The sequence below is a fragment of the Melampsora larici-populina genome (assembly GCF_000204055.1).
Source record: "Melampsora larici-populina 98AG31 unplaced genomic scaffold MELLAscaffold_5, whole genome shotgun sequence".
Taxonomy (NCBI): domain Eukaryota; kingdom Fungi; phylum Basidiomycota; class Pucciniomycetes; order Pucciniales; family Melampsoraceae; genus Melampsora; species Melampsora laricis-populina.
The window spans coordinates 759,957-774,019 of NW_006768769.1; the positions used below are offsets into that span (position 1 = coordinate 759,957).

A 14,063-nucleotide genomic window follows, 5' to 3' on the forward strand; every position below is an offset into this window, starting at 1 on the left:
CTACCTCGCGGGACTTTGGCACGGGTTGATTTAGTAGATTATTAATTTCGAATGGGACTCGTTTGTTGTACGGCTGCCTGAAGACACATTGGCGTAGGGTCACACAGAGGTGGATTATCAACAATCTATAAACATTTCGTACGGACTTGTTAATAGGTATATACACTATGCACTCTATCAACAAAAGAAAAGTAATGCATCAAAAGCCACGATCACGGTTCAAGTACAAAGCAATGAATAGATCATTCCTCCATCTCCCAATCATTATCTTCCTCAGCAGCATCTTCATCGTCTTGTTCAGGCTCTTCTGGGATGACGACGACCTTGGTGGATGCCTTGCTCTTCTTGGCTTTTGCAGCCGGGGCCTTCTTGGGTGGCGCTCGCTTGACAGCCGTTGCAGGTTGAGCAATGGTTGTTTCCGGGTCGGACATGTTAGCATCTGGCAAAGGCGACTCGATGGAAGGATCGTCCAAGACCTCTTTGGCTTTACCCTTGCCCTGCGTGCGTGGAGTTTTGGAAGTTGTTGCAGGCGGTTTGGGTAGATGCCTGGAAAGATAGATTAGTAGAGGAAGGAGACTGTTGAAGTAGTTAGGGACGCACTTAGCAGGTCGAGTTCGCCGGCCGGCAGCAAGTGGGGAGGGAATGGGCTCCTCAGCTGCTGCAGCTTTCCGTTTGTTGGACGCTGTTGCAGCTGGCGCCGAAGACGGACCAGCGACGGCGTTGGTGGGAGTGACTGGAGTCGGAACATGTCTATAGAGAGCAGTAAGCTTCAGGGTGAGGAAGGGGAGAGAGCAGGAGAGGCTCACTTCGCGGGCCTGACGCGCCCTGCCGGTGTGACGTGGCCAGATGGATCAGTTTTCGTCGCACCACTACCTTCGTTGCCTGTACAGGGACTGACAGACGTAACCTGGGGGAGGGGAAAGTGATGAGCCGAAGCAGCAAGACGTGAATGCGTTGTAGGCTCACCTCGACAATGAATCTATTGGCCTCAGAATCGAAATCAACGATAAAGCCAGATATTAAAGTTTCCCTTCCAACCTGTACCAGCTTTTGACTTTGTTCCATGTTTCGAGTTGGGCGGATTCTGTACTCAATCTCGAAGTATTGGTTTTTGCGTGCCTACAAATTGGGATCGAAATAAGTTAGAGAAAGAATGTCGAGCACCAAAACAAATGCCATCGCTCACTTGGGGCTGATAATCAATATGTTTCATGACGAAGCAAAGTACAGACTTGGTATCGTCATCAGCCGGCATGGTTCTGCGACTGGATACGATACCAAGGCCGGTGAGGGCAGTGTTGTTATGGAGAACACCGGTGAACGTCTCACTAGTACCAACAAATATTTTATGGTCTGCTTCGTAGTACATGTTGAAGTCGGCGGTGTCCTTGACTGGCAGGAATCGAGCCTTGGTAACAAAGCACTCGCCTTCGTGGGGTACTTCAAGAGGGGAACAGTAAGCTGTCCATTTACCGTCATATTCCTTGTTGTTATCCGAGTTCCACCCTTTTGTAGTGATAGCAACGGTACATGCCCGGTATGAATAGTTACGGCTGTCGGACGGTGGGAGCTGCGGGTCGGAGTCAGTAAAGGATGAGGAAAGAGATTGCTGGAGTACTGACCAAAGCACCGGTTTCGACAACACCTGAGATCGTGAGGACGTGGGATTGCTTGAGGGGAATGTTAGAAGTAGACATGGATGTTGAATGCTGAGAAATTGCGCTGAGTTTGTATAAATGTACGGTAGATGAGACCAAGAGATAATCGATGCGGGTCGGTGAACAGATTGATATGAGAGTGAAAGCTAAACAATGTGGATGCGAAAGTATACAGATAGAGATGGAGAGTGAAAGTCGGCATTGGTATTAGGTCAGTGCGTCGATGACCTTTATAGTCGATACCGAAGCTCTGCAAGGTTGTGTGGTGGAGGAACAAGGGTTGGAGTGACCAGGGCGGTAGCGCATTGACCACATTGGACATCGTGAGTTTAGCCTAGAGATGCGACTAAAATCGAAGTAGCCCACGCGTTGGTTAGTTGACAGAATGAACACTCGGAGGCCTGACCTAGGCAATCATGGATAGCTGCAAGAGGAGAGTACGTCATTGGCAGCGGGGTTGTGTAGGCAGGAGCAGAGTGAGAGTGTGGCGTAGTTGGGTAGGTCCAGGCTAGGAAAGAAAGTGTCGTAAGGTTATGTGGTAGGATGTAGAGGCCCTTCCGTAAGGAAGAGTTGTAGCCTGACCAGAAGTTGGATTTGAATAAGGTTCCTTGGCCAGGCGGACCCAAGGTCTTCCATGGGTTGCTCGTGGGGGCCGAGCTGGGTAGAGTCGGCTGCGGTGTGTCGGCTGTGGATGAGGGAGGTATTGAAATTGAGGCTGAAGAGAAGCAACAATCGGGATGGTAGACGTAAGTCTAAGGCTGAGTATAGCTTGGTATAGGGCTGAGTATAGGTTAGTATAGGGTATAGAGTATTTGGTAGAGTAAGGAATAGGGAAATTAAGGCTGAAGAGGGGAGACGGTTGGGAAGAACATTGCTTTAAGTATATAGATTTATGAGGAAAAAACTCTCACGCAGTTGCGGAGCAAAGAAATTGCAATTTTCGCGCTATGTAGCACACAACTTATGAAATTTTGGCTTTGATCAAGCGCGAGTCTGTGGACACGAAAGCGGCTAGCAAGGTTTGCAAATTGATTCCTTCATGCCTTTTTTATTGAGATCATCCTTTCAAGAGCACTGAAACACTGATAGTGCAATGTTGTAATCTGAAATCAAATGTTGACTACCCAGCTTCTCAATCAATGTATTGCTTGTTCTGAACCTACAGCTCCTCATATGATTTGCCTCCATATCACTCACTTAGCCAATACTCCAGAAGCTTCACTCACACATTTCAAGGCTGCTCTTTCAATTGGAAAAGAGAAATTTGAGGTAGTTCCACAAAATAAACAAAACAGTGATGTACCAACATGTGCCAAGATAGATCACATACAAGAGTGGGCATAAGTCTATTCAAGTACAAAATGAAATTCCAGAGTGGAAATGGGAATGGAGAATTAGAAAAAGTTGTGTGGTCACCTCAATTCAAAAAAGAAAGAAAGGGTTTTAATGAGTTTCAGTTCAATAAAAATAAGCATTGAATCAGAAATCACAATTCACAACTACTGATTAGGACCATTTAGATCCTGTTATATTTCAACTAACCGCCAAATATCCCGTGAATTGATTGATCGACCCTTCTGCTATCAGCTTATTTTATAGGTACAGTTGACTCTGAGATAACCCATACCCTTTTATGGAACCCAAAAAGTATGGGTTATCTTGGAGTATGGGCTATCAGGATTCTCTGCAATAACCCATATATTAGTGGTTATGGGTTATTGCAGAGATTTTTTTGCGGAAGGCAAGAGAGGATGTGATTTAATTGCATACGTTTCAAGAAGAGCAAGCAAGGAAATACAATAGGTTGGGCTGGACTAGCGTTTTGGAACAAGCTGCACTGAATGTACGCAGAGCTTGCCAAAGAGCCCTCCCACAAGATTTTGCTTCCTCAGAATCTTTGTGTCTGAGGTAATTTGTCATTACATTGGCCGACTTAAGGAAGTCGGAGTATGATTGCTTCAAAGATTTCCTCCGGACTCCAGGTCTCAAGGCCACTCGTCGGCTCATTGGTAGGATTTAGGAGTTCTGTAATGGGCATCATATTTTTTTATGAACAATTCAATGAAATGAGTTCTTGAATCTCCTGCTCAAGATCTTGCTGAGCAGATGGATTGAGACTCTATGGTGCAATATTTGATTTTTTTGTGGGAAACTATGGGTTTTTGGCTTTGATTTTCAAAAAAAAAGCTATGAGTTATGGGTTTTTGGCCTGTTTTCCCCACCCATAAAAAATATGGAGGCCAAAAACTATGGGTTAGGGTAGAGTATGGCGTATTGGGGATATGGGTTATTTCAGAGTCAACTGTAGCCAATCTTTGAAATACACTACATAGTGAAAGATGAGAAAACATCATTGGAATAAAATTCAATGGAATCTATAAATTGATGAATGAGTTGATCAGGTCTTTGTATAAGTTATGAAGGTGTATGAATTAAACTTGTTGCTTGACCTGTTATTTGTGTGGTTTGTATATGGAAGTCGAATACAATGATTTCAACCAGAACATGGTGGACAACATCCTGTCATGCTACTCAAGAACTAGGAAAATTTGACCAATTGATAAAAAATGTTGAGGAAGACAGTCCACACAGTCTGTATACGTTCCCTCCGCTATATATCGGAGGACACCCAGCCCTGACAGGTTGTGGAGCAAAAAATCTGCTATGAGTTTTCCCGCATTTGCTATATTTATCGGCGTATATAGCGGATGTGTTGACCACTGCTATTGCTCCGCAGCGGATGTATTGACTGCTCTGCTATTGCTCTGCAGCGGCTATATGCAGCGGAGCGATGGCGGTATTGTCCCAAGTTTGAGATCCAGGAACACCTTGTATTGGAAAACATAGGGTAAATACATTGAGGGTTCCGCAGTATTCAACAACTCAGGATGTGACACCTGGAGCCTGCCACGTCCTGTCAGGGAACAAGTCTGTGTGGAATAGTTCACACTACACAAAATATAATATTTTCTGGGCAGAAAATTAAATTATTGATACACAAAAATATTGAGAGGCCAGGAGAAGGGCAAAAAATAAATAAAAATATGCATCTTGTTCCCTGCGGTGAGAGCTTCACTCTCCATATTTTTCCATATTTTTACAGTCCGTATTGATTATTGTACTAACAATAAACCTTCATAATCATCCAATTACAACCTGTAACAAGCACTGAAATTTGGCTCATTAGTGTTTAGAGAAACTTTTGATACCTGAAAACACCTATAACTTTGTCAAATCTGCATCAAAACACTCGATTTTAAGTGCATTAGAAAGCTGAACTATTCCTCTCGAACTTTCATAAGATCAAGAACTATGTAGCTAGTATGCCAATCAATCTATGGATCTGTATGTACAAATGTATAAAAAAGATGATATCTTTTTCAGCAGACCAGCATGCTGTGTGGTCTTATTATGAGCTATTTGAAGGACAATTCCAGCTTACCAATGCACCCAAAATCAAGCGTTTTGGACCAGAATTGAAAAAGTTATGAGTATTTTCAGAAATCAAAAGTTTCTCTAAACACTAATGAGCCAAATTTCAGTGCTTGTTACAGGTTGTAATTGGATGATTGTGAAGGTTTATTGTTAGTACACTTATCAATATGGACTGTAAAAATACGGAAAAATATGCAGAGTGAAGTTCCCAACGCAGGGAACAAGATGCATATTTTTATTCATTTTTTGCTCTCCTCCTGGCCTCTCAATATTTTTGTGTATCAATAATTTAATTTTCTGCCCAGAAAATATTATCTTTCTTGTAGTGTCAACACCTTTTCCTCCCCATGAATCAAAGAGAGATAGAATGTCACATGTGTATTATTCATGATGCATAGTACTGGAAATCTGTGACATTACAAATACAAAGGGGTGTGACACAACAGATTACATGTGTAACACCATGTGATGTTTCACTGATATATTGAGTGATAACCGTGGTCACAGCTGCCAACTCCATGGCACTATAGCTCACACCGGGTGCAATGTTGTGTCGCATTCGGGGCTGCGACACGCTGTCGCTGCCTCGGGCACTCCACATGCCCCGCGTGCGACAAGCCAAATTTGGCTGCGACAACACACGGTGACCTGCGACATCCACCCTGCGCACCGGTCAAGTGCGACAACTGACCCTCTGTATGCGACAACTCACCCTCTGTATGCGACACACCAACCCTCGGCCCACCACGACTTCCCTTATTCCAAAGCACTCATTGACTGTCCACAACACCATACCTCATCGCTATCACAATGATCATATGTACTTGCTCACGCTGCGTATCGAAGAGATGTACAGACGAAGATGGGAACTCACATCCTGGTCAATTCGTATCTCGCGAAACCCAACTCAAACACCACCGCGCTGATCTCAAAGACTCAGACTCACCAGACGACTTATCAAGAAGCCGCGAAAGCTCTCCCGAACGTGAAACCAATAATCTTGAAGACTTGCTAAAGAAACAAGAAGGATTAGATTATGAGGCACTACATGTAGACGGGTCTGACTCATCAATTACTGGTGAGTGATATAGAATCGACACAATGAAGTCAAGTATCTGAGATCTGACCCTCCTTTTCTGTTCATCAGTGATCACCTTTGTAGGGTTATTTCTCAGTTGGCTTCACTTATTCTGTGGTGTTAGCGGTGTCAATTGCCAGCTTGCACGGGTCTTCATACTTCGAATCTTAGAAACGGCTCGGAATCCACTTCTAGACAATACCGAAGATCGCCAACTCCCAAAGGACATGCGTACCATTGTCAAGTCACTTTCAATTGGCCCTGTATTGAATAAACAAATCTGCTGCCCGACATGTTTCAGTCTTTATCAACCAGCCGGCGCACCCTGGTTATGTTCCTTCAGGAAGTCGCCAAAAGCTCACAAATGTGGCGAAGCACTCTTTCAGCTGAAGAAACTCTATCGAAGTCTTCGAGATAGGGGTGAAAGTCAAAGAAATCCCAGCGCTTTTTCAAACATGCCATCGTGTGAAATTGGGCATCCGCGCAACTTATATGTTACTCAGAAACTATTGTCATGGCTTTGCTGGTTCCTTTCCAAGTCAAACATTGAGCAGGAAATAATCGACTGGACCAACGAGCTCAGCAAGTCCTCCGAAACCAAGATATTCGACATCCAGCAGTCTGATGCTTGGAAGGAGGTCACTTGGCCAAGCGACCCTCCAACTGGACCCAAGCCATTGAATCTCATGGTCTCTTTATTCATCGATTGGTTCAACCCAAGAGGTAACAAGAAACAAGGCGCTCAAACATCAATGGGAGTTTTCGCTTATAACTGTCTCGACCTTCCACCCTCTCTGCAAAACCTCATTCACAACACGTGCGTTGCCGGAATCACCCCAGGTCCGCATGCACCAGATATGACGACTATCACTCATGTACTTAGAGATCACATCGACGACCTGATCCTTCTTGAACAAGGAATCATTATGCCCACCTCTCAATACCCAGAAGGTCGGCTAGTGCATGTCAAGTTACTTATGATACTAGGCGACATGGTGGGCATGCACAAAGTGGCAGGTTTTGCTTCTCATTCCGCCACTTTGTACTGCACATGGTGTTGGGCTTCTTCCAAGGATATGGATAAGATGAAGCTAGGCCGACCTCGAACAAAGGCAGAGGTTCTCAAAGCGGCAAATACCTCGAAATCAGCCATCACCTTGGCACGCAAAGACGAGATTCTCAAAGATACCGGTGTGCGTTGGTCAGAATTCAATCGACTCAACTATCGTGACCCAGTTAAGCACCTTCCACTCGGAATGATGCATAACTGGTTTGAAGGGGTCCTTCATCACCATTTTCGAATTCGATGGGCTTTTGTGATATATACACAAGAGCAAAAAGCTGGTATAAAAAAGAAGAGGCCGCATGGAAATCAGAAAGCCGACTCACTTCAACCTGCACCAAAACGGATGGTGTATGAGGAAGGATGTGGCAATGCAATTTATGACGATGAAGACATGGAAGATGGAGCTGAGTCGAGTGAATCAGAGCTTGATGTGGATCTTGAAGGTGGATGGGATGGTGGTCTTCTCTCCAAAGAAGATATCATGTTCTTTCGAAAGCGCTTGCAGGACGTCGTGCTACCTACTGGGATTCCAGGAATGCCATCAAACTTAGGAGACGCAAAAGCCGGATCATTGAAAGCGTCACAGTGGCATTCCTTATTCGCTTTCATCATTCCTTTGATTATCGTAGAACTTTATGTGGCCGATGATGTGGAAGAACTCAAGAACGATACGAACCGAGGTCAAATCTTACTCAATATTGCAAACTTAGTTCAATGTACAAATATAGTATGTGCTAAGAAGGTATCGGAATTCGAAGGAAAAACCTTTCAAACCTGTTATCGCAGATATCACGAAACATCAAAAAAAAATTTCAAGACGGTCCCTATTGTTTCCAACCATCACTATGCTTTGCATATACCCGAGCAAATGTTGCGTTGGGGACCTTTGTATTCGGTCGCAGAATTCTCTGGTGAAAGATTGATAGGGGTACTACAGAAAATACCAACAAACAAACGTCTAGGTAAGTCTTTACGTCAGCTTGTGAAGTCGGACAGATTGAGACTGATAGCTCTTTGTCCAGCTCAAATGGATGGGACAATCATGACTCGATTCAGTCAATGGCAGAGGCTGTCTGGGAATTATTCAGTGATCGACGATGTGGTAAACTCAGAAAATGGAACCAAGAAAGATCCCAGCAAGAGCCGCTATCGTATCAAGTTGGACGCTCGGGAATACGAACTCTTGCTCGATTTTTCACAAGTTCAAGACAACCAAATACAAGACTATCGCAATTTGCCTCATCCACCAAGAGCCAGGGTTTTACAACCGTATGCGATTCCAAGGGCTACATGGAGAGTTTCGAAAAGAATTGTTGTTTCAGTGCTGAAGCCAAATAATTGCATTGAATATAAAGATGAGGGTAAGACAAAGTATGGGATAATCAGACAAATATATGAGTATCAAAATGTCAAAGAGAAGTGGGAAACAGTATTGTTAGTTAGTCCCATTAATAACCTCTACCCAAAGGACCTTGAATCTCCTTCTCGTATCTTTCGTTATTTGATCTTTTTACTCAAATGTGTAGTTGGTCAAATTGATAAGCACCATATCATTCTACCCACTAAATCAGTTGTATGTGTAGCTGCTTATCGTCTCTTGCCTACAGATGTCTTTGGAATCAAAGACAATGGGATTATGCTTCGACCTTATGACTATAACTCACAATTAGATATTGTTTAAATGTATTGTAGTTATTTTTCTTTCTTTCTACTTTTGAAATCAAGATATGAACTTCACAAGAAGTATTGGTACACCTCATCGGCTTTAAAGTCAGCAAATGTGACCCAGACACTGAATGTGACCCAGACGCTGTTTAAACCTGGATGCGGACACTTGACTGTTTGGACTTGGTTTTATTCTGTGTTCCAATTGTGTTGGAATCTGTTAAAGATCTTTTTGTAAGGCTTTGGGAAGATCCTCAAAAAGATCAACGGATCAACTTTTTTTGGGACATGCACCACAAAAAGCTTAACACACCAAATCAATCAATTACTGACGAGAAAATATATAATGGGAAGAAAACAACAACATATATTTGGATTTAATGATTATCACAAGTTTTTTTTGGTGTTATTTCAAAACATCACAGGCAAGAATAGGAAGAAATAAGACAAGGAACAGTGTGTTTTTGTTATTTTTTTTATCACAAACGATTTTTTTGGCATTTTTTTAGACATTGATAGAGGGGCAAGAGAAGGATAATGGAAAATCAGAGACAATCAAAAGAAACAGGTGAAAAAAACCCGGACACCCTTTGTTTTACTCTTCCTCCTCATCACCACTATCATACAAATCACCATAATCTCCATCATCAAAGAATCCATCATCTTCATCTTCTACCACTTGTTCATCTTCACTTCCCATTGACTCGTCTTCATCTTCATCATCATCATCATCGTTGTCGTTTTTTTCATCAGGTAAGTCATAAGCCAGTAACTTTGAGTCAAGGTATTTTGCGGTGAATCGTTCGTCGGAGATGAGTTCATCGGGGTGGCGGGTTGACATAAGAGATTGACTGGCATCCGGAAGAAAGCAAACTTGTTCAGCGTCGGCTGTGAGACGTCTTTGGCCAGGGGCAAGGTTTTTGAACCACTTGCGGTCGTAGAAGTCGATTGGGAGGCCAGTTGGAGCTCGGGTGAATTCAGAAGGGACAGGTACTGTGGGTAATTTGCGAGGTATCTTTGTAGTCCCCTTACCGTTTGAAAGACTTTGAGCCTCCTTCTGCATCTCCACTTCAAGAGCACGGAACCACTTGCTGGCGTTCTTAGAGCGGTACGCAAGGGTTTTGATGGTTCGTACATTCTTGACTGGGTCAAGCTCGTCATCGCTATGTGCAAGGATATTTGCGCACAAGGTCCTGTAGCGCTTCGACGTTCTTCTTGTGTCGATACAAGTAATCGCACCTAGCCTCCATAAGCTGAGACATGAATCAGAAAAATGAAAATCAAAACAGAAAGAAAAATTAAAGTGAACACTCACCCTCTCCCGAGCCTTTTGGATATTTTTTCTTGCAGTTGCCCTTGCAGCACGACCAACCTCTTGTTTTTCAGCCTTGTATCTTCCTGCCATCACGAAATGTACATAATGATTGTACGCCGCAAGCATCTTAGACATTTCATTGACTTGATCACCCAAAACATTCATGTAATTGTAAGTACCAGTCGCAAAGAGTTGGCGAAAGGTGTTGAGACAAACAATCCGGCATGCTGAGTTGTAAAGAGAGTCGTGAGGTTCATCGAGGTCCGGTGCCCACTCCCGTATACCAACCTTCGCAAGGACACTACTCATGTAAAGAATTGACATCTGATCGATGTTTCCAAGACTCCTTGCTATCTTACCACCGCTGACTCGCAGTTCCTTTAAAGAGACAATTGATTCTTGAGCGATGAGATCAGAGCTGGCGGGATTCTCGAGCGTGGCTTCAACTTTGTTTGAAGAGTTGAATTTTGAGTAGAATTCTCTGAGAAGGTTGACGCAGGGGGTTGGAGGCACGTCGCTTTGTTTGTAGAGACCCCACATCATCTTGATATGGACATAGAGCGCGTCCTAAAACATGCAACAGTGAGGAGTCAGCCATCAATTACAGAATGACATTGCAAAAGTCAAAGGAAATTACCTTCGTTGTCTTGAATTTTTGGTCAATTTCGTCTGATTTGATTTGAAGCGGATGTTTCCTGCGAGGAGTCGGCGTCCTTGGCGTTTTGGGAGACTTAGACGGGGTGGTGGTCTTGGACACCTTACGAGACGTAGGAGTTGAGAGGCGCTGAGAAGGAGTAGAAGCGGTTGACTGGGTGGCCTTCTTGGTGGTTGATTTTTTTTTGACGGTGAGGCTGCCGACTTGAGTCTGGAGGTCTCCAATGATGCTTTCGAATTGACTCGCTTGTTGCTTCAAGGCGTCGGCAACTACAGCAGCCAAAGCTTCAGCCGTAACGGGGGCGGAAGAGGTAGATGTTGGTCCGTCAGACGAGTCGATGTTCATGGATGCAGACATTATTGAGGGAAAAGAGATTATAGAAAGTGAAAAATGAAGAATATGGGGAATTGATGGCGGAAGTTGAACGATAGAAGTAAAAGGGTCGATTGTTTGATTGAAGATGAAGATGAAGTGTAGTACGAGTGGAATTTGTTTAGTGGGTCGAAGGATAAAGCAAAGCAATTATGTTAGTCTTTATATAGGATTCCAGGAATTGGAAACGCAGGCACTGACCCAATTCGTATGAAAAAAAATCTTTCGACCGTTTGAATTCCCTTGAATGTTTGAATTCCTTTCAAAGTCCTTTGACACCTTTGAATTCCTTTGGACTAAGCGTACTACCTGAAGCTAAGATGATGGGATGGGGTGACGGAGGCAAATGTTCCAAGAACTTCGTCGGTTAATCTTCGATCGGATGGTCTATTTGGTGTGGGAATCCAATTGTGGCTTGTGAGATGACGAATGGCCTTCGATTCTTTAAGGTAGACCCTGACGTATGTAACTGTTGGTGGGGCTGTTCTGCTATGAACGCGAGACCGTTCAATGACAGATATGGCTCGGTCGAAGATGAAACCACGGATGGGTGAGTTGTCGCAGCCAAATAGTTGGCTGTCGCATTCGACACGAGTGTCGCAGGGCACAGTAGGGTGTCGCAGCCAAATTTGGCCTGTCGCACTCGGGGCATGTATATTCCCCAAGGCAGCGACAGCATGTCGCAGCCCCGAATGCGACACGACATTGCACCCGGTGTCAGTTGGTAGAGCGCCTGCTTAACACTTGTGTACGCATGATGTCCTGGGTTCGAGCCCCAGTGGAGTCAGCTGAATCTTCGTAAACCGCTTCTCGGTGTGTGTTGGATTTTATATCATCTTGTTAAGTTTATCTACCCAGTACAAAATTTGGTTTATTTTTGTCATTCTCATGGTCCTAAGGCAGCTTTGATGCAACTCAAACAACAATGTTGTTGTATTTTTATCAAACACAAATGATAAGAAAGTTTTTGAAACCCTGGCTGGACATCAAAGTTGATTAGTCTGTGTGGTGCACTATGGAGATCATGTGGACATGATGTTACATGTGTTTTATTTCTATACACTATCTGCTTGTTTTTCTCTCACTTGCACGTATAGAACTGGACTGTAAGGGTTGTAACACCATGGCCTCACACAGGTCATACTGCATAGTTTAGATGAGTCACTTGGCTCCACGTTGGGTTCCCTCTCTCCTCACGAACCCTGACTGGAGCTAGGTACAAGTTTCTTCAGTTCTTTATCTTTCTCTTTTATTTTGTATGTTTTGACTGTCGTTCTGATGCTTGGGTCTCCTCACAAACCCTGACTGGAGCTAGCTAGCAAATGGTAATATAACCAAGTTCTAGAATAGCTTTCAGTGGTTTTGTGCCAACGTGAGACTGAGATCTGAACCTTAGTGAAGGTTCTCCAGCGAGATCCTTACAATTTTTTATTCTAGAACACTTTTTTCTGCTTCTTGAAAATCATTCTGACTCTTGACATCTTGACAACCCTGCCAACCAACAGCCCGAACCCTTATGCCATTTAATCTTCCTTCAAACTTTTCCGCCAATCCTGAGAGTTTCTTACGCCGACAACAAACAAGTGAATCTGTTGGATCCCCTCCTGCACTGGCACCTCCTTGTTATTGTAACTGGAGACCACAAGCAAGCAAACCCCATACCCCTGACAAGACCATTCAAACCATTCTACCCTGGTCATTGCACTCCTTGATTTAATCAGACTCTGAACCAAGTAACACTCCTGACGCTAAAATAGTTCAAGAATTTTTCAATTCTCTCACGCCTCTGGTTCCCGGTAGTTTCATTTACACTCCCATGCCTGCTTCACGCGGAGGATTGTCGGATGCTGACACAGTCAAAGGTGAAGATCCAGAGGACCGTTGATCTAAGGATGAAATCATAGAGGCTCTTCACGAGCGAATGAGGCAACTCGAGGAGGAAAACGCAACATTCCAATCTCAAGCGGCAGCGGCAACAGCAGATTGTCAATGTCTGGATGCTCTCGAAGCAACCATCTCACAACTGGTGAAATGGCAATTGCCAGCAACCGGCAACAGTGGTGGAACCAATAATCCGTATGGACTGTTGGCATCTCATCAAGAGAACCTCAACACGCGTACCCCCTTAGCCCCCAGAGCTAGTCAATTCCAACAAGCTGATGAGATTGACGCATCACACTCGGTACCACCTTCAGTCTCTAGATCCCGCCCTGCAACACTTGAACAAGTGCAGGAATCAAACTTGAATGCACCTCCGGAAACTGCTACTACAAACCTACAAGAAAGCTTGAGGAGAGTCTTGCTTCAATCGCCTCAGGTTGCATTCATTGACGATACCGACAATTCAAATGTGAGGAAGGTGACGGCTAGTACCATCAAGATATCTGAGGTACCAAAATTCACCGGACCAACCAAAAATCCTGCAGCACTTTTCAACTGGCGCCGCCTCATCGACCAGTACTTCACGCTCAAAAATGCGACGGATGACGATCAACATCGTATCATCCTGGGTTCAGTTCTAGTCAAACCAAGGGCTGGATTGTGGTTTGTCAACTTGGCTTTGGATCTGAAAGAATTAACTTGGAATGAGATCATAAATGAATTAGCGGTAGAAACCTTACCAACAGGATGGCTTCAAGACACGGAGAAAGCAATCAGACAACTTAAAATGGATGTGTTAATGAAGATGTCAAGAGTTATTTTGGCAGAGCTCTTGATTTGTACAACATGGTTCAAGTGCAAACAACACTCTCACCTCAAAACTTGGCCGAATACATTATTTGGGGTACTCCGGATGTGTTTCAGTGGTGGATCAAAGA

At 43.9% G+C, this 14,063-nt stretch overlaps 3 protein-coding genes across 3 annotated transcripts; 1 reads left to right on the forward strand and 2 right to left on the reverse strand.

Annotated features, from left to right (window-relative positions):
* Positions 1-242: 242 nt before the first annotated feature.
* On the reverse strand, positions 243-1,697 carry MELLADRAFT_103066 (uncharacterized protein; the record flags this gene model as incomplete). Its single annotated transcript, XM_007406198.1, has 6 exons — positions 243-546; positions 601-750; positions 807-907; positions 967-1,119; positions 1,187-1,570; positions 1,623-1,697. The coding sequence occupies 6 exons, from the start codon at positions 1,695-1,697 to the stop codon at positions 243-245; spliced, it is 1,167 nt and encodes a 388-aa protein (XP_007406260.1).
* A 5,883-nt stretch (positions 1,698-7,580) lies between these two features.
* On the forward strand, positions 7,581-8,918 carry MELLADRAFT_103067 (uncharacterized protein; the record flags this gene model as incomplete). Its single annotated transcript, XM_007405880.1, has 2 exons — positions 7,581-7,917; positions 8,326-8,918. The coding sequence occupies 2 exons, from the start codon at positions 7,581-7,583 to the stop codon at positions 8,916-8,918; spliced, it is 930 nt and encodes a 309-aa protein (XP_007405942.1).
* Positions 8,919-9,497: 579 nt separating this feature from the next.
* On the reverse strand, positions 9,498-11,229 carry MELLADRAFT_60199 (uncharacterized protein; the record flags this gene model as incomplete). Its single annotated transcript, XM_007406197.1, has 5 exons — positions 9,498-10,095; positions 10,142-10,155; positions 10,218-10,541; positions 10,665-10,784; positions 10,855-11,229. The coding sequence occupies 5 exons, from the start codon at positions 11,227-11,229 to the stop codon at positions 9,498-9,500; spliced, it is 1,431 nt and encodes a 476-aa protein (XP_007406259.1).
* Between the last annotated feature and the right edge of the window lie 2,834 nt (positions 11,230-14,063).